This window comes from Corythoichthys intestinalis, chromosome 15 (genome assembly GCF_030265065.1).
Source record: "Corythoichthys intestinalis isolate RoL2023-P3 chromosome 15, ASM3026506v1, whole genome shotgun sequence".
NCBI classification, from domain to species: domain Eukaryota; kingdom Metazoa; phylum Chordata; class Actinopteri; order Syngnathiformes; family Syngnathidae; genus Corythoichthys; species Corythoichthys intestinalis.
In genome coordinates this window covers 13,212,047-13,232,194 of record NC_080409.1, presented here as the reverse complement: position 1 = coordinate 13,232,194, position 20,148 = coordinate 13,212,047, and the positions used below count along the sequence as shown (strand labels likewise).

The 20,148-nt window shown below is 41.2% G+C and overlaps 2 protein-coding genes and 2 non-coding genes across 6 annotated transcripts in view; all 4 read left to right on the top strand.

Moving 5' to 3' along the window:
* The first annotated feature begins 343 nt into the window (after positions 1-343).
* Positions 344-18,208, top strand: psma3 (proteasome 20S subunit alpha 3). The gene is made up of 11 exons (XM_057859889.1): positions 344-600; positions 3,039-3,121; positions 3,200-3,323; positions 3,902-4,003; positions 8,889-8,962; positions 9,027-9,099; positions 9,289-9,354; positions 15,601-15,647; positions 17,706-17,773; positions 17,967-18,031; positions 18,100-18,208. The coding sequence occupies exons 1-11, from the start codon at positions 580-582 to the stop codon at positions 18,142-18,144; spliced, it is 768 nt and encodes a 255-aa protein (XP_057715872.1). The 5' UTR covers positions 344-579; the 3' UTR covers positions 18,145-18,208.
* On the top strand, positions 9,139-9,220 carry LOC130931580 (small nucleolar RNA SNORD53/SNORD92). Its single transcript, XR_009067254.1, has one exon. It is a non-coding gene; the product is annotated as a small nucleolar RNA SNORD53/SNORD92 (small nucleolar RNA).
* LOC130931576 (small nucleolar RNA SNORD53/SNORD92) lies at positions 17,809-17,886 on the top strand. The gene has a single exon (XR_009067250.1). It is a non-coding gene; the product is annotated as a small nucleolar RNA SNORD53/SNORD92 (small nucleolar RNA).
* A 722-nt stretch (positions 18,209-18,930) lies between the features above and the next one.
* Positions 18,931-20,148, top strand: part of arid4a (AT-rich interactive domain 4A) — a 39,952-nt gene continuing 38,734 nt past the window's right edge. For 2 of the 3 annotated variants that reach the window (XM_057859598.1, XM_057859596.1), the window contains exon 1: positions 18,931-19,072. The gene's annotated coding sequence lies outside the window, so the exon portion shown is untranslated. Of the gene's footprint in view, positions 19,073-19,161; positions 19,773-20,148 lie in introns of those variants that run through there. The other variant, XM_057859597.1, reaches the window with a different exon arrangement.

The window sequence follows — 20,148 nt, the reverse complement described above, 5'->3', positions numbered from 1 at the left end:
CCAGTTCACACGAATTGGACGGCTAACCGTGATAAAACACATTTAAAGAGATTTTAAGAGCCACAGGATTGGATGACTGGTTTCATGAAGAAAATGTACATTAGTTTTTTATTTTATCGAGTATAAGTTTTTTAAAAAATATATATACTTTTGTACGGTATAGATTTTTTAAAAGAGCGTTTACTATGTAAGATGCGTATCTACAGTATGTAATGAATAAAACATGGGTGTAGTAACACTCAGCGGCAGCAGGCGGCAGAAGAAATGACATCCGGAAAACTGTCACACCGGACGTGAATATTTCATTTTAAAAGCCGTTTATTTTCTCTAAAGGTTCTGACTGGAAAACTTTTGGTCTTGAACTTCCGTGTATGCTATATTGTATTTCTATGTTTTTAACAATAGCTATTCACTCAAATCATCCAAATCTTAAACGTAATATCCTACGTAAGAGGCCATTATTGTGAAAGGTTGGTCGGATGCATTTACGTGATTACTGCAGGTTTGATAATAGAGCCAAACGGAGTTTCGTTTCTGTAGCTTTTGCACTTTCACGCTGGACCAACAGTTGGTGTCAAAATGAGCTCCATCGGTACCGGGGTAAGTTTTTTCCCTTCCATGAAATATTTTAATTTGTAACTGTAACCATTCGCTTTATTAGAATTTGTCTAGGGAGAGTATTTCATTCATAAGTCACACCGAAAGTAAAAGAAGCAGTCTTGGTCTAGCTAGTTAGCCGTTAGCCTGCTGAGTCACTTCACAGTATGGAGGCCGGCCTAGCGCAAACGGTTGATACGAAACTAAAAATATAATTACTGTCTTGTTGTTGTTAAGCTAGTAAATAGCTACAATTTACGGTAAAAGTAGGCAATCACGCTCGTGCATTTTGGAAGTTAGTGTGGTTTATTAACGCAATCGGCCAATGAAATCGTCCTGCATTGAGCGCGTTGCTAAGGTGCTGCGTCAGCGCGTTCGCCATATTGGATGTACCCAGACTGCCTGTAAACTAGTTTTATTATAACGAGCTTCACAAACATAGGTCTGTTTAGTCGTCCTGGCCTATTATTGTAGTCCTGGTGTGAAAGCATTCACTGCCACTGACAAGCAATCGTGCCATCAACAGTGACAGACGTACAGTACTAAGAGTAGTAATTACCGTACAGAAGTAGTGACCTGTAAGTACCCAAAAACCAACAGCAATTGGCTTGGAAAAGAAGTGACCCAGAAATGTCCCTAAATCAACAGCAAGTGACCCGGAAATTGCCAAACATAAATAGAAAAGGATAAAAAAAAATAATGTACAGGAAGTGACCCCCAGAATGCCCCAAAATGAATGAAGTGACCCAAAACCAACAAATTGATTATTGAACACAAAGTGACCTGGAATACCCTGAAATGCCACGAAATGACACAAAACCAACATAATGACCAATGAACATGAAGACACTTGAAAATGCCATAGAATTAACACGAAATAGGGATGTCTAAAGTATCAGTCCTGAAATGTTGCATCCAGATACGATATTTGATGGTACCCTGAATGTATTAACAGTAAAGATGTGTGAAATTTCCGATTCTTAGATTATTCGCGATTCGGCCACTGAAGATTCAAGAAAGATTCACAAACATCCATATTCCGATTATTTGAATATGCTAAGTAAAGCGGAACTAAAACACAATCAGCGTGGTCTTCGGATTGCAATGAGGAACGGACCGAGAGTAAACATCCACTACTCGTGCTGCTAGATTCAAAACTGCAACAAGCATGGCCGACCTAACCAACCAACCTCTCCGTGAGATCAGACCTGCTCCTAAAAATTTAAAAGCAGACGTGTGGAATTATTTTGGATTCTACAAGAAAATCCTCTTGTAGAAAATAGGGGATTTTGAATAATGTTGAAAGCAAGCCGAGGTATGTCATCCCGTCTCGACGCCGTTTCACTGACATGGCAGTCCTGGTGTTCTGCCAAAATGTGCTACATTGGAGAAACGTCTACATGAGGCGAATTTGACACCCAAAGTACTACCGTGCGCTCTAAACATGTTTTGTTTAGATGCATACAGGCAGATCGTACTAAAAAATGCCTTAAGAAAATGCCTAAATGTAGTTCTATCAAATAAGAACGGTTTAAATACGCTACGTGACTAATGCGGTCAAGAGATCAACATTTTGCTTGAACACTACCACAAAAAAAGACAATGGTTAAACATATGACAGGGAAATACATCCAAAAGTATTTTTGACGCAATGAAAATGTAATAAAAACAAAACAAAAATAGCGAGTACTCGCCGCTTTCAACCGATGTGCGCATGTGAGCGGACGCTTGAGCAATGAGCATGGCGTAGACGTCTCGCCGAGTAGCAAGGAATTGCAGAACACCCACTCTCTACAAGCAGACAAAAGTAAAAAACATGTCATCGCTGTCGAATGTAGAGCGTCGCCAGTAAGTGTGATGCGTGGACATCTGTACCCCCCTAATGGTTTGTTATAGTAAGAGCCCATTTCATAACCGATGAGTGGGAGCTGAAGGCACACGTGACTTAAAGCAAAAAAGCACCTTTTTTTAGCCATTTGTATTGAAGTATTAGTACAAATTGTCTTTCATTTATACCCGAGTTCACTTTTAGTTATATAAAAATATATTTCTGCAAAAATCCTACGATTTATTCTGTTTAAGATTGAATGTAGTTTAAAGCTGCTGATACAGAATGGGGACTTGAGCATTTTATTTACTTTTTTGAACTGTTAACTTGATACTGAAGTAGTAGTTTGTTTAAGCCTGAGAGGATTTTGTACTATTTTTGTAACTAATGTATGAAACATTGAAAGCAGCTAATGGCTATGGGGGGGGGGGGTTGTGCATCAATAATCAATTATAATCGAATCATATCCTCTGAATTGTAATCGAATCGTGAGGTGCCCCAAGATTCCCACCTCCTAACAGGCACACGATCCAATTTCTATCATCATCAATGAATGGAAAAGAACAGCACTGAGAGAAGACAAATAAATGTCAGTTTCAAATTTCCATTCCAGTACGACCTGTCGGCATCCACCTTCTCTCCTGACGGGCGAGTTTTCCAGGTGGAGTATGCCATCAAGGCTGTGGAGAACAGCAGGTAAGCAGAGTGGCCATACGGTGTCCAAATTAAAAAACAAACAAACAATAAAAAAACAATGTTGGTGCTTATATTCAGCACAGCCATCGGGATCCGCTGTAAAGACGGCGTTGTGTTTGGAGTGGAGAAGTTGGTGTTGTCCAAACTATATGAGGAAGGCTCAAACAAACGCATCTTCAACATTGACAGACACGTTGGCATGGTAACTACACGTGCGCACAACGTCTCGTGACTTGAGGCAACACTCCATGATACAAATATTTACTGCTATTTCTGGGGAAGTAAGATGAAGACCTAAACATTTTCCGATTCTAACACACTACACATGTTAGGGCAGCCTAAGTCTTGTCACGATAATGCAATAAGTCAATTTATCGGTTGGTAAATAAAGATAAGGTCTGCAATTTTCCCGGCTGTGATTTATCGCCACGTGCGTGTGCCGCGTACGATCGTCACACGTGCGTGTTGATTGGAAATGAGACTCCAGTTCCTTTCACAGATGTTTATTGGTCATCAACATGCCGTAGAATTAAAGTTCAGACATACAAAATAGCAAACACTTCTCTAATAAGAATTGGAAAATGTTTGCAGTATAGGATTGTGAACAAAAAATGATTGCAAAATGATTCAAAATGTTCAATTAATTTAAAATCAATAAATATTGTCACTGATCATCACTCAATTAATGCTATTAGCCCTTCTCAGTCAAAATGGGTTGGAACAAGCCCTACTGCAAGAGTACTTCCTGTTTGTGACAGTCTGGTGCCCCTCCCTCCCCAGGCCGTGGCGGGCCTCCTGGCGGACGCGCGCTCACTAGCTGAGGTTGCCCGTGACGAAGCCTCCAACTTCCGCTCCAACTACGGCCACGACATCCCTCTTAAGGTAGACCTCACACGCTAACATTGAAAAATCACAGCCTCGTTCTGCATTGTCCCTTTCTAACCATTTGTAGGGCATTCATTGAACTCATTGTGGGGTATAGGACATTTTGGGGTGTTCCGGGGTCATTTCCGATACGTTTTGTATCATTTCGTGTGGATTTTGGGGCTTTTCTGTATCACTTCCTGTTTGTTTTGGGAAACTTATGGGTCACTTCCTGTACATTTTAGGTAGGGCTGCAACTAATGATTATTATTATCAGATGATTAAACGATTAATCTGATAAATGTCACCTTTTTAAATTACCTTCACATTTAACTTGAAGTTGATGTTAGGCATGTTGTAAGTAACAAGACAGAATGGATGACTATTTCCTTCAAAAATATTTTATTACAGCTTCCTGACTTAACTGTAGTCTACAACTGTAATGTTTTAAGTACATTAAACTTGTTAAAGTTTAATAAAGGTTCTGAGGAGAAACAAAAAAAGAATTTCTCCATGCATAAATCAGACCAAAGTCCCGTTCATTCAAATAAAAATAAAAAATAGCTGCTGATTGACATTTTTTTTTTTTTGGTGGGCAAATCTCTGATATAAATTGTGTCACTGACTCATTTATTTTCTTTAAACAAACTAAACAACAAAATTGAATAAGGAGGAGGCAGACTGTAATAAATCAGTTTTCTTTATCCAACAGTTGTTCATAAATACAATCCAAATCCACTTTAAAAGCACGCTCTCTTGTATGACAATTTACATTTAGATTGGAATTTTTTGTTGAAAGGAGATTCTAAGGTGTTATTTGAATAGGTTTATGTGTGTGGTTTCTTTATAACAAGAAATCGGAAAACTTTACTGTCTAACAATAACTTAAGTGCTAATATTCTTCTCCCAAACACAATCCAAACACATTTAATACACCGATTTGCATAATCGCTTTGCACCCCACAATTCAATTCGATTACGATTCAGGGTGCTACGATCCGATTATTAAATGACGATTATCGGTGCATTGTACATTACTACTAAATGCAGTAGCCAAGCAAATTTATGTCCATTATTTATTTAAAATATCCTAATGATTCAACAGGAACGATGGAAACATGCCCATACGACAAAAAGTTGCCTTTAAGCTACTTTTTTATTTATTTATTTATTTTACAAGAAAGTGCAAAAACATAAACCATTTTAAAGGGAGTACTTATTTCTCTCAACAATACAATAACATTTACACAGGTGGAATGAATTCCACATTTTCTGGAAACAAAGTGTCTTTAGAAATAAGACTTCTTTTAACCAATATACTTTGTTTTCACAGAATTCTGTACTATTTCGCATGTTTGTAGTGTTACCGCTGTACTTATTTGTGGTTTTGTACGTTCTGCATATAAAATACACATTAGCGAATTAGCTAATTAGCTTAGCGCTCGGCGCTAACTATTAGGGGTGCAACGGATCACAAAACTCACGGATCGGATCGTTCCTCGGATCAAGAGTCACGGATCGGATCATTTTTCGGATCAGCGAAAAGCAAAAAAAAAAAAAAACACCATATATTATTTTTTTGTTTGTTTAGTGAAAACTAAAATTATTAAATTAGAATATAGAAAAGTAGTGCACAAGGCATAATATCTTCTTTTTAACAAAATTATAACTTAAAGTGCAACAGCAACATAGAAATGCACATCTCCTTTTAATATTGGTTCCAATGACCACTAATAAAATAGAAGGAGATGGTCCATTTTATTGACCGAGACTCCCTTTTGTGATGCCAAATTCACTACATGTGCAAAGCACCCTATTTGTGCACCCAGTCCTGCCTCCTTCACTGCATTTATTTGATTTTTTTTGCATTATCAGTTGTTACTGGGATATTAGTACTGGGCCTCCGTATCTTCCATTCTTCCAATGCTTGTGTCAGTACCTGCGCAAGATGAGTGCCTGTGTGACTCTCATAGAGGGGGCGTGTCTGCAGCACTGGACTTTTCATCTCCCACTCTGGTGTGATAAAGTGAGCGGTTATCGTCACATAAACTCTCCCTTCCACTGGACGTCCACCCGTCCGTCTTGAGCGCAACAGTTGACGCCCGGGATAGTTCATTCACAACGTTTTTCTTCTCTCCTTCGTAGAGATTTGGCACAATCTTTTCTCTAAAGTGTGTTCGCGATGGGATGTCGTAGCGTGGCTCAAGTAGCCTGGTACACCAGACTCACCGCTGTTCCAGCTATTGAGTCTGGCCACCATTCCCGCGGATACAATTTCCAGGGCGGAGCAAGCCACAGCAAACAGACAGCGGAGTGGACCAATCAGCGACGGGCAGGTCAGACGTCACGTTATTAAAGCGACGAGGGCAGGACCAGGGACTTGCGCGCGGAAGTAAACGTACGAGGAGAGCGGAGTTTATTCAACATGGCTAGCGCGGGACAGACTTGTCAATGACTCGTGTCGATGTGTTTTTGGTAATTTAAAACTGATTTTACCTTGGATTGGAACATATTCTCGGCTCTCCTGTTCAGCTTTGTTGTGGAGACGACTTCCGACGCGCAAGAGTGACGTTGCTCGTTAAAAACACGTCACGCAAATAAACGAATCTGATTTGTCGATTGATTTTGTACCTGCTCGAAAAGGCTGTTAATGGGATGGTTCCCAGACTATTTCTCTCAGTGTTTGAAAAATACAGGGAGAAAAGTCTGGCAGAGCCAGGCAATGGCTCAAGCACTTTCAACATGTATTTAAAGCCCTCGTTTTGCACAACTGAATATTGTCTCATGTCTGCCGTTATAAACACACTGATATATTTAGTGATGTCCGGTCGGATTGTGCAGGAACAGGCTGCTTAAATGGTCGGTGATGCGCGGTTGTTTGCCACGTTTTCTTCGGTCAGTAAAACACCCGGGTGATGTCGCTTCTAGCACGTGAACATACTGGATGTGTTTCCGCTGTCATATGGCTTCTTATGCCACAATGCGTACACACTGTCGCGGTTTTGTCCAGTGACCTTTTTCCTTTGTCATCGTACTTGACAGGGAAACCAATATGCGCCCATACAGGGGATTTAAGTTTAGCGCGGCGTTCAAGCTCCTCCTTTCCTCCGCTTGCCATGTATGCGACGCTGCACTGTGCACTCTGCTCCCCTCTTTCTCCGCTCTACACAAGTTTGTGCGCCCGAAGCACTTTTTTTTTCTCTCAGAAATCAATCCGCGGATCACATGTGTACCGAACCGATGACGTTGATCCGAACGGATCTCGGACCAATAATGATCCGTTGCACCACTACTAACTATTAACATCTCAAAAACAACAACAATAAGGCTAAACAGTACAAGAGGGTTCGTGTACTCACCTCTTCTAGATGCACACGGGTCTTAGCAACACACTCAGGACATTTTTCAATCGAAATACCTTAAAACTAATATGTCTAAATGACAAGGAGCAACGAACTCTCTCTCTTCCCCTCTTGCTCTAAAAAACTAACTTGCGCACAAAAGCGCGACCACCGGGTTGCGCTTCTGTACCTGCCTCTCGCATACACACATTTATTTTCCAGTCTTTTAAAAAGGAGTAAGTCTCTCTCTCAGTAACCAGCAGCATCCATCATAACGTGCGCACGCCTGTTAACGGTGCCCGGCGGCAGACATGTCTTAAATTTCGTTCTGCTACGAGCGGCTGCCATAAAGTTATGAGGGAAAAACATCATTTTTGAACCTTTATGAATCGTAATCGAATCGTCATGTGACGAATCGTGATGCATGTAATAATCGATTTTTTGGAAGTCCTCTAGAACCCAAACGGCAGTACTCATAGCTGCCGGCAAAAAATCAATCATCAAATTAGTTGGCAACTAATTTATTAATCGATTTTAATGGATTAGTTGTTGCAGCCTTATTTTAGGCCATTTCCAGGTCGCTGTTGATTTGATCCCCTCCAATCGAAATGGATTTTACATCTAGCAGCGTCAATAGCCACGTTTACATGCTGACTTTTATTCATACCGATTCAAATCATTCCGAATGGAAATTTCAGATCAGCTGTTTACATGTCACTTCATCTATTCCGATCCAGCGTTTACATGTGACTGCCTTTATTCCGAAAGGACGTTTGACAACTGCCGTCTGACATGCGCAGATTAATCAAAACAAAACGTCACGTTGCAAAACATGGAGATCGATCGTTGGAGTGCTGCTGTTGTAACTTTAGCCACTTGTTGTGTTTGTGGGGTCGTATCCGCTTCTGCTGTTTTGCTCTTTTGCCTTGTAGTAGCCGGTTTTCCACCGGTTTCTAATCTGGTCAACGCTCCGGTCTATTCCGGCTTCGTGTAACCTCTCGTGAACTTTTTTAAATAGTTCACTGTTCCTCGTTTTACGCCCGTCTAAGCGAGCAATTATATTCAATTCTTTTAAAGTTTGAATTAAATACAATCTTTCCGCCGGACTCCAATTAGGTGCGCTGTGCTTGGAAGCCATGTTGCAAGTGACGTTACTTACGTCACAAAGTGACATCACCACGCACTTTGCTCCGGCATGTGCAGAAAGAACGCAACCAGACACCATTCCGCTTCCCTGTTTACATGATATAATTTTACTTCTAATCGGTTTGGGAAAAGGAATATTCCACCCCTGTGAATCGGAATGAAATTCCATTCGGTTTGGGCCTGTTCATTCCGAATGAGGTGTTTATATGGAACACATTTATTCGGTTTGAACAAATATTCCGATTGTAATTGGAATATTTGGCTCCATGTAAAAGTGGCAAATGACAGCCAATGAATTCAGTGACTGCCCGACAAAGGAATTTTTTTTTTTTTAACTTACTATAAAATTGTCACTGGCCATAGACTGCACTGGCCCTATAAAAAGTTTAAATTTACAGTATTTATTGACTCCACAGCACTTGTCTGAACGCGTGGCCATGTACGTGCACGCCTACACACTCTACAGCGCCGTGCGGCCGTTTGGCTGCAGGTGAGTCCCCGCCGGCCGACCGGGACTGCTCACCCGACTGACTGATGCGCATTGTCGCCCGTAGCTTCATCTTGGGCTCTCATGACAAAGACGACGGACCGCAGCTCTACATGGTGGACCCCTCGGGCGTCTCATACGTGAGTACTCCGCTCCATCGTTGAAAAAAATTGAAATTGTCAGAGTGATGATGCAGAGAAGGTTTCGCTTATCGGGCTGATGTCACGTGATGTCACCATTTTCTCTTGGCTGTCTGACTCCACGCGAGCAAGTTTTGTGGACGTGCGCACCTAGATCAACACTTATTAACGCGCGGGTGTTTGTTTCAGGGTTATTGGGGGTGTGCGATCGGAAAAGCCAAACAAGCCGCCAAGACAGAAATTGAAAAACTGCAGGTGAGTGGCTCAGATGTGTGGCATCCAATTATCCTTCCGCAAATACATTTATCGCTAGTAGACGTCCAGTCCGTTTGCAAAAGGAAGTTGGCAGCAAAGGAATGCTTGGTTATTCGCTGCAAACCTTTCCTCTTCAAATGGATTGAACATTTGGCGCTGTCATTGGCAGACAAAGAGTAAATGCTTTGACATGTTTTTAAAAAATGGATTGAGAAATAAGATGGTTATAACGTCATTTAAATGTGAATGAATGGCGTACCGCAAGCAACACGTCACTTCCGCTCATTAATATTCATGACATTAGCTACTGTTGCTAAGTAGGGACAAGCCATCGTTTGTCCCTAATAGGAAATGAATGGAAATCGTGTACGAAGGAGATGTTTACAGAGCTAAACCTACCAATTCTCTCCAAAAATGATGTGCCTGGTGCCAAATTGACTGGCAAAGATGTGGAAGAACATAAAAATGTTAAGTTAAAGAGATGGCTTTAGTGTCGAAGGCTGAAAAAGACGAAAAAAACGAGCCGACCTAAGCATAGCTTTAGCTTTTTATCGACGCGACTGACAGTGACATTCTCCTGTTTCAACAAGCTATCCTTTACCATCAGCCCTGTCTTTCTTATATATCCTCTGGTTGTCCTACGTCTCTTACCGTTCTTGGGGGTAATTTAGTTAGCTTTGTGTAGCGATCGCAAATGCTACTCACTGACAGCCAACGAACACTTTTAATTTTTTCATTGATAACACATCTTAATCCTATAATTTATTTACACTTCCCCCTTACTAAAGTTGTTTATATATATATATATATATATATATATATATATATATATATATATATATATATATATATATATATATATATATATATATATATATATATATATATATATATATATAATATAACAGAAACGGTAACAGTGGCAGTCAGATACCATTGTAATTCTTTTCAGGTCATTCATTGTCAGACAGAAGCAGTATGGCACAACGTTACGCAAAAAAAAAAAAAAAGTTAAAAATATAAAAATGGCTTACCTCTTTGTCCTCTGAAAGACCATGCCAACCCAACATAATGTTTACTGCATATGAAACGTGAATGGATTCGCCGAGCTGGTGTTAAAGTCCGCGCAAGTTGATTCGGTCTTTACATTTTTTCCTCCCGAGTTTTTGGTTTCCGGAAACGTAGGAAGAAAACATCCTTCATGTGTCGTAATGTATAGAGCCGTTTCTACAAGATCCAAAAAAGCAATGCGTGATGGGCATGTTCGTTTTTGAAAGATTACCGGAGAAAAGTAGCACTTTTTACGTTGGGTCTACGCGAGGGCGGGTCTATAATGTCCCACTTCGGCTTTACTTCCGCTTTACGATGCGACGTCACGGTCTAAAAATAGACTGCGTGCGGTAAGCCATTGACTGTGATAGGAGCATTGCCCTTACCATGGCTGCCCTGAGACCATTTTGGTAGGGGCCATGAAAGGTCTTTTTGATGCTTTTGCCGTCAACTGAAATGAGTTTATCACCTGTAAACTTTTAATCCATTTGAAGCAGGATGGAGGGCTGTCGGCTGTTCGTTTGCAGACATCCGTCCCACTTCAAATGGATTGAACAGATAAACATGAAGTTGTATGCATACAAAACAGGTTTATAATATCTAGAGTACAAGGGGTGGGGAATTCAACTATGGCAAAATCAACATAATTATTGTCCTCTTCTTAGACGCTTGCTTCCTCCTTGGACGAAAATGAAATATCTCCAAAGTCTTCCTCGTCGTAAAAGAGTTTGGGGGGCTTTCCGTATATTTATTTTGTATTCAGTCGAGCCCGCAAATGACGTGTGGTCTCTACACGTCAGCGTTGTAGCACTTGTAACGTCTTAAGTTCGTCATCTAACTCTCGCAGTTGCTTTTATATTTGTTGTTTTCGTCAGAAATCTTTGGAAGGGTCACCATGAAGAGAATTATCAACGGAATTTTTCCCATTTTTGTAGAGTGATGACTAAATAGAAAGAGCTGCAGCGCCCGTTGTCATGTTGCGCAAGTGTGTATATATGTTTTTTTTTACCATCAAACTAAAACAATACTATCGTTGTTCCGTGGTCAATCAGCACCAAATAAAAACCGCAAGAATTTAAAATCCGCAATTTTGACAAATCTATGGCAGCGCCGCATTTAGATTTTTCTTTTGTTACTACAAAGACTCCACATTTTCAGATTGTGCCGCCCTTACTGTCAGGTTTAAGATTTAATTTTCAAAAAAAAAAATTAAGGAAATTTGGACCCATGTGAATTTCTGCAAAATGTGTGATGATATCAGTTTATTTTTGTAATTTTAACCCTTTAACACCTAAGCCTATTCTGGCCAAATTTGCATGCCTTTAATGTTGCCTTTATATTTTAAAGAAAAATTGTACACAATGACCAGGTTGTGTCCCTTTTTTCCGGACACCATAATCTTCATGTCCAAAGTGTTGTTTTCTTCACTGACCAATTATCAACATTTTCGACCCAAAAAGACAAAAAAATCTCAAAATCCTTTGTGAAAATTTGTAATGTTGATGTCCCATTGACAACCAAACATGCTCGACCAACCATTTTGAAGCTTGATAATTTATTCAACTTGTCAGAATAAACATTCAACCGAACAAAATGAGACTGAATAGTTTTATGTTTGACAATTCAACACAAACAGCAGGTATGGTCATAGGCGTTTTTGGCCTTTACACATACTATGCTCAAAATAGGCTATATACAGTGCAAAATAGTGAATATATATACAGTTGTGGTCAAAAGTTTACATACACTTGTGAAGAACATAATGTCATGGTTCTCTTGAGTTTCCAGTTATTTCCACAACTCTGATTTTTCTCTGATATAGTGATTGGAACAGATACGTCTTTGTCACAAAAAACATTCATGAAGTTTGGTTCTTTTATGACTTTATTATGGGTGAACAGAAAAAAGTGATCAAATCTGCTGGGTCAAAAATATACATACAGCAGCGCTAATATTTGGTAACATGTCCCTTGGCCATTTTCACTTCAATTAGGCGCTTTTGGTAGCCATCCACAAGCTTCTGGCAAGCTTCTGGTTGAATCTTTGACCACTCCTCATGACAGAATTGGTGCAGTTCAGTTAAATTTGATGGCTTTCTGACATGGACTTGTTTCTTCAGCATTGTCCACAAGTTCTCAATGGGGTTTAAGTCAAGGCCATTCGAAAACCTTAATTCTAGCCTGATTTAGCCATTCCATTACCACTTTTGATGTTTGTTTGGGGTCATTGTCCTGTTGGAACACCCAACTGCTCCCAAGACCCAATCTTCGGGCTGATGACGTTAGGTTATCTTGAAGAATTTGAAGGTAATCCTCCTTCTTCATTATCCCATTTACTCTCTGTAAAGCACCAGTTCCATTGGCAGCAAAACAGCCCCACAGCATAATACTACCACCACCGTGCTTGACGGTAGATATGGTGTACTTGGGGTTAAAGGCCTCACCTTTTCTCCTCCAAACATATTGCTGGGCATTGTGGCCAAACAGCTCGATTTTTGTTTCGTCTGACCACAGAACTTTCCTCCAGAAGGTCTTATCTTTGTCCATGTGATCAGCAGCAAACTTCAGTCGAGCCTTAAGGTGCTGCTTTTGGAGCAAGGGCTTCCTTCTTGCACGGCAGCCTCTCAGTCCATGGAGATGCAAAATACGCTTGACTGTGGACACTGCTGTACTGCACTGTTACTCTTGGGACCTGCAGCTGCTTTGAAATGGCTCCAAGTGACTTTCCTGACTTGTTCAAGTCAATGATTCGCTTTTTCAGATCCATGTATGTATATTTTTGACCCAGCAGATTTGATCACTTTTTCTGTTAACCCATAATAAAGTCATAAAAGAACCAAACTTCATGAATGTTTTTTGTGACAAAGAAGTATCTGTTCCAATCACTCTATCGGAGAAAAATCAAGAGTTGTAGAAATAACTGGAAACTCGAGAGCCATGACATTATGTTCTTCACAAGTGTATGTTAACTTTTGACCACAACTGTGTGTGTGTGTGTATATATGTATATATATGTATGTATGTATGTATGTATGTATGTATGTATGTATATATACGGGTGCTTCTAAAAAAAAAATAGCATATTGTGATAAAGTTGATTATTTTCTGTAATGTACTGATAAACGTTACTTTTTCATATATTTTACATTCATTACACACAACTGAAGTAGTTCAAGCCTTTTATTGTTTTAATATTGATGATTTTGGCAAAAAAGTCGAGAAAGCCCAAAAATCCCTATCTCAAAAAATTAGCATATAATGAAAAGGTACTCTAAAAAAGCTACTAACGCAATCATCTGAATCAACGAATTAACTCAAAACACATGCGAAAGATTCCTGTGGCTTTTAAAAACTCCCAGCCTGGTTCATTACTCAAAACCGCAAACATGGGTGAGACTGCCGACCTGACTGCCTTCCAGAAGGCCATCATGGACAGCCTCAAGCAAGAGGCTAAGACACAGAAAGAAATTTCTGAACGAATAGGCTGTTCAAGGCACCTCAGTGGGAAGTCTGTGGGAAGGAAAGCGCGTGGCAGGAAACGCTGCACAACCAGAAGAGGTGACCGCACCCTGAGAAAGATTCTGGAGAAGGGCTGATTCCAGACCTTGGGGGACCTGCAGAAACCTGGAAATGGCCCACAGGTGCCGCATTCCCCAGGTCAAGCCACTTTTGAACCTAAAACAGCGGCAGAAGCGCCTGATCTGGGCTACAGAGAAGCAGCACTGGACTGTTGCTCAGTGGTCCAAAGTACTTTTTTCAGATGAAAGCAAATTTGGCATTTCATTCGGAAATCAAGGTGCCAGAGTTTGGAGGAAGACATGGGAGAAGGAAATGCCAAAATGCAATAAGTCCAGTTTCAAGTACCCACAGTCAGTGATGGTCTCTGGTGCCATGTCAGCTGCTGGTGTTGGTCTACTGTGTTTTATCAAGGGCAGGGTCAATGCAACCAGCTATCAGGAGATTTTGGAGCACTTCATGCTTCCATCTGCTGAAAAGCTTTATGGAGATGAAGATTTCATTTTTCAGCACGACCTGGCACCTGCTCACAGTGCCAAAACCACTGGTAAATGGTATACTGACCATGGCATTATTGTGCTCAATTGGCCTGCCAACTCTCCTGACCTGAACCCTGTAGAGAATCTGTGGGATATTGTGAAGAGGCAGTTGAGAGACACCAAACCCAACACTGTGGATGAGCTTAAGGCCACTATCAAAGCATCCTGGGCCTCCATAACACCTCAGCAGTGCCACAGGCTGATTGCCTCCATGCCACTCCGCATTGAAGCAGTCATTTCTGCAAAAGGATTCCCGACCAAGTATTGAGTGCATAGCTGATATAATTGAAGGTTGACTTTTTTGGTATCGTTGGATGAAATATTCAAATTTTTGAGCTGGGATTTTTGAGTTTTCTTGACTTTTTTGCCAAAATCATCAATATTAAAACAATAAAAGGCTTGAACTACTTCAGTTGTGTGTAATGAATCTAGAATATATGAAAGTCTCATGTTTATCGGTACATTACAGAAAATAATTTATCACAATATGCTAATTTTTTGAGAAGGACCTGTATGTCATCTAACATAAGAAAGGTTTGGAGGATATCTCTTTGTGAGGTTAGGAATTGTACCCATCACCTTATCAAAAATATATACATGCAATGAAGCTTCTCGAACACACGCAACTATATAAAAATTGAAAAGATTGATAGTGAAGAGAAAAAATCAAATATAATACAAATATATTTCAGGCATGCGACTCAAGAAAGTTTGCACATGAACAGCCCACTCACCACTCTTCTGCCATTTGCGCTCTGCTGTCACTCGCTGAGATGTGGTGCTTTCGGTTTTGAAAAAGGACAAGAAATGATAGAAATATGGACATAAACACATGGTCCATGCAGTGTCTTAATGCTTATTTATGAGTGCAATAAAACTCAAGTGACATTATCTCCCGTTTTACTTGGTCGATTGACTTGAAGTAAAACTGGCGTGGACCTCAATTTACGCACTTTAAAATGAGACCAACCAGTGGCACGTGGGTGACGTGGTTTCAAAGATGATATGGGTAAACATGTCGCAGTCCACACGTTTGGTGTTAAAGGGTTAAACAAATCTAAATGTTTTTTTAATTTACTTTTTTTTTTTTTTTTTTAAAGTGGATTCCGTCTGGCATTGTGTAACATATTTTTGTATTGCAGATGAAGGACATGACGTGCAGGGAGCTGGTCAAAGAGGTTGCCAAAATGTGAGTTGACACGGATGTTTAGAAAATTTTGGGGTCAAATAAAATACAGTGGAACTTCGGTACACCTTAGGGGTGTGCCATCTTAGGCACCCCACGATTCGATTCGATTACGATTCAGGACGCCACGATTTGATTTTTAATCGATTATCGCGATATCGTCTATGATCGCGGTTATCGCGGTTATCACGATTATCGATGCATCGTGCAGCACTGATTACTAAAGCAGCCAAGCAAATTTATGTCCATTATTTATTTAAAATATCCTTATGATTCAACAGGAAAGATGGAATAATGCCCATACAACAAAAAGCTGCCCTTAAGCTGCTTTTTTATTTATTTCGTTTTACAAGAAAGTGCAAAATGCTTAACTATTTTAAAGGGAGTACTCATTTCTCTCAACAATGCAATGAAATTTACACTGGTGGAATGAATTCGACATTTTCTGGACACAAACAAAGTGTCTTTAGAAATAAGACTTCTTTTAACCAATATACTTTGTTTTCACAGTGTTACCTCTTGGAGTAACAGGTGGAAATCTCAACTGGTCTTGACACTGCTACACTCACACTCATTACAGCGCGCGCACTTTCTTCTCTTTCTATTTCGCATGTTTGTAGTGTTACCACTGTGCTTTATCATGGTTTTACAAGTTCTGCATATGAAATACACGTTAGCGAATTAGCTCATTAGCTTAGCGCTCGGCGCTAACTATTAACATCTCAAAAACAACAACAATAAAGGCTAAACAGTACAAGAGGGTTCTTGTACTCACCTCTTATAGATGCACACGGGTCTTAGCAACACACTCAGGATATTTTTTTTAATTGAAATGCCTTAAAACTACAGCTGGTCATCTGAAAGGCAAGGAGCAACGAGCAAAGAACTATCTCTCTTCCCCTCTCGCTCTAAAAATGCGCACAAAAGCGCGACCGGCTTCTGGTCCTGCCTGCCATATACACAAATTTATTTTCCAGTCTTTTAAAAAGGAGTAAATCTATCTTCCAGTAACTGGAAGCATCCATCATAACGTTGTGTGTGCGTCCGTTAACGGTGTCCGGGCCGCAGACGTGTCTTGAATTTCGTTTCGCTACGAGCGTTGTTAGGAGTGAAAATAATCGTTTTTTAACCTTTATGAATCGTAATCGAATCGTCACGTGTCGAATCGCGATGCATGTAATAATCGATTTTTTGGAACTCCTCTAGTACACCTATTTGATAAATTCCACATCTCAGTTTGGAAAAGATTCAACTGAATTGTGAACTTTTTTTTTTTTTTTTCATTTAGAAAATAAATGTGTGAAACGAGCGTAACAAGCGCGAAACAAGTTGCATCATAAATAACTTCTGCAACATGATTACGGCGTAAATAAATGCTTACTGGCGCGGGGAGAGAGAGAACTTTCCTTCGTGTACCCCCATTCGTAGAAACTTCCTTCTCCACACAGGCAATACTTGCAATTTTGTCCAACTGCGGATGGCAGAATATTTTGTTCCCACCCGAAGTGTGATGCATGGACATGCAAGTCCTAATCGGATCAATATTTTTAGTGTCCATGAAAACGGTGCATCCGATCCTAATTTGAATTTGAAAAATCTGTCCATGTAAACATACCCAATATAGACATCCAGTCCATTTAAAATGTATACATTGCCGACCCTCCTACTTGGATGTCTAGCGCTGTCAATGGCAGACAAGGGAAAATAGCATATGCTTTGACACTGATATATATATATATTTTTTAAATGGGTTGAAAAATGAGGTAGTTATGACTTAATTTTAATGTCAATACATCAACTTTGATGGGAAGTTAGCTTAGCAGCCACCTAGCGGACATGTAGGGGCAATCAAGTCTTTTCATGGTTTTGCTGTGAATTAAAATGACCATCACTAGTAGATACCCACTCCCATTTGAAGTGGAAGGTCGGCAGCAGATGACAGTTATGGGTATCGCACGAAAAACTGTTATTTGAAAACGGTATCCACTTGTTTTCATAGCTATGAGACGCTTGTATGTTAAACTGCTTCTTCTACTTGCTAACCACGATGTTCGTTTCCAGCATCTACATCATTCACGATGAGGTGAAGGACAAAGCCTTCGAATTGGAGCTCAGCTGGGTCGGAGAAAGTAAGCACGCGAGCCATTTCGCTTCCCTTGTGTCTAGGGATGATGAGAGTCCAAATGGTTTCGCTGTAGGACTGAACTTCTGTGATGTCACTTCCTCTTGGCTGTCTGACCCCATACCCCCTCGTCTAGCAGTCACCGTCAGCCCACGCACCGATCGCCACAACAAATAACCACTTCCATCTTGTTTTCTCAGTCACGAACGGAAGACACGTGCTCGTCCCTAAGGACGTCAGGGAGGAGGCGGAAAAATACGCCAAGGTGACGCATCCGCGAACACGACTCATGTCTTTTTTGTATCGCGTCTAATGCAGTCTCGTCTTTTTCAGGACTCGCTAGAAGATGAAGATGACTCGGACGAAGACAACATGTGAACCTGCTGCTGACATTTTCTTGTTTTTCATGTTTTATAGTTAAAAATAAACTAAGTTGTTTCCAGCCTGTCTACCTTTTTCTTGGTGCACACAAATGACCATGGAAGTATTTGCTACCTCACTTCCTGCTACGTATGTTTGACCGGAGTGCTGGAAGCGATCAAACGATCGCGTGATCGGAAATTGGGCCCGATATGTCATTTTCAGAAGATTGGTAAGTTCAATTGCCCTCGCCCAGTCAAACTGGAATGGACGTCTCGCGCCATTGGTGCAAGTTGACCTAAAAATACCCCAAAAATAAAAGGAAGTGAGTGAAAATCTACAGGAAATGGTAAAGCATCCCCACACAATTTCTCTAGATAGTGTATTTCACCACCGTAGTTTTATTTGCGGGGGTATATGTCGGACCGCCTCCAATTTGCTTTTCAGTCAAACGAGTCCAGTCCAGATAGTGTATTTCACTACCGTAAAATCTTTATTCAGACGAGAATATGTCGGAGACAACAAAACTGCCTCGAATTCGCTTTTCAGTCAAGCAGTCCAGTCTACTATTTGTGCGCGTCCTAAAGGTTGAGCACGTATCAGGGCGTGGCTTCATTCAGACAAGGAAGACGGATTGACCAATCATGTCACGTCTCCTCACACCCCTCCAATGGCACGCTTTCCTTCCTAAACGTCGTCCTATCGGAGACGTCCTCAACCACTGTCGTCATTTCCCTTGTGGCGCCACGTTCGTACCCGCCAACCAAGAAAAGCGCAACAGTAACGACCAATAAAAAGGGAGGAATTCAGAAGCCAATCGTTGTCGAGCAGCGGACCGCTGTCTACCAATGAGCTAACGGGAAACACAGGTCGGGACTCAACAGCTTGTTGTTCGCGGATCGCGTTGCGAGCCCGGGCGAGAGGGAAGCGAGACGCCTCGTTGAACGTGAGTAGAACATCTTAATTTAGCACCCCGAAAAGTGTCGCCGTTCTCCCGCTCCGGGTCGTTCGCTTGCCCTGGTACAAGAGGAGGCCACGTCGGTGTCGGAAGATGTCCGCTTTCGCCGCGCTCACCAGCAATTGAATGGCAGCCGCGGCTTGTTTTCGCTCGGAAGAAATGTGAATGTGTGTGCGTGCCTTTTGTCAAACAGCCGGACGAACCCTAAACATCTCATTTCAAAGCGAAAAACTCTCGTTAAATGTCACATTTAACACTGCCGTGGTGTGAAAAGTGAAGTTCCTCGTGCGCTTGCGAGCCAACGCTCGAAAGCGAGACGCTTTAAAGCTCCGGTCAAACTAGCTCGCTAGCCTACTTAGCATGCTAGCTTTGGGTACCCGGAGAGCGAACGGGTTGAGGTTCTTCTTGTTGACCGACCGTCCGTTTCGTGTTCGCCCGGTGAAGGGTTCGCTGTCCGTTGCCCTCGTTGGAGGGTCGTTGGAGAACTGTTAAAGAGTGGGAGGAAGGACTGCACCAGAGGGGAAGAGACGGACAAAGCTAAAGTTAGCCGCTTAGCTGAGCTGACATGGCGACGTGACTCACGGTGGAGTACAGGGCGGAGCGGGAAGGGGACCTACTCTGTTCGGAAGCGGATAACACAAACGAACCGGGCGCAGAATGGCTCGGCTAGCGGCATTTTTAAGTGAAGGCGAGTTGACATGTTAGTTCTGACCCAACTACGAGTAGAGGGGGAGGGGGGTCGGACTGCCGGAAAAACTCAACAGTTTCAAGTTGGCAAGTTCGAGACTTTGCTAATCTTTAAGTTCTTCAAAGACGGATAGCTTTTATTCCATTTTACTACCATGGACGGGGATAGATGTCGAATCCATTTTGACCGGAAGGGGCGAATGAACCAGCGCTGTCTAAATGGATTAGACGTCTAGCACCGTCAATGGTAGCCAATGTTAATGTAGCGAGGTGGCATAGTTTTTCAGGAAATGATCCAAAATGTTTTGGAAGTGACCTGTCAGTACCCTAAAATCAACAAGAGTGATCCAAAATTAACTCCTTGCCCACCATTGACA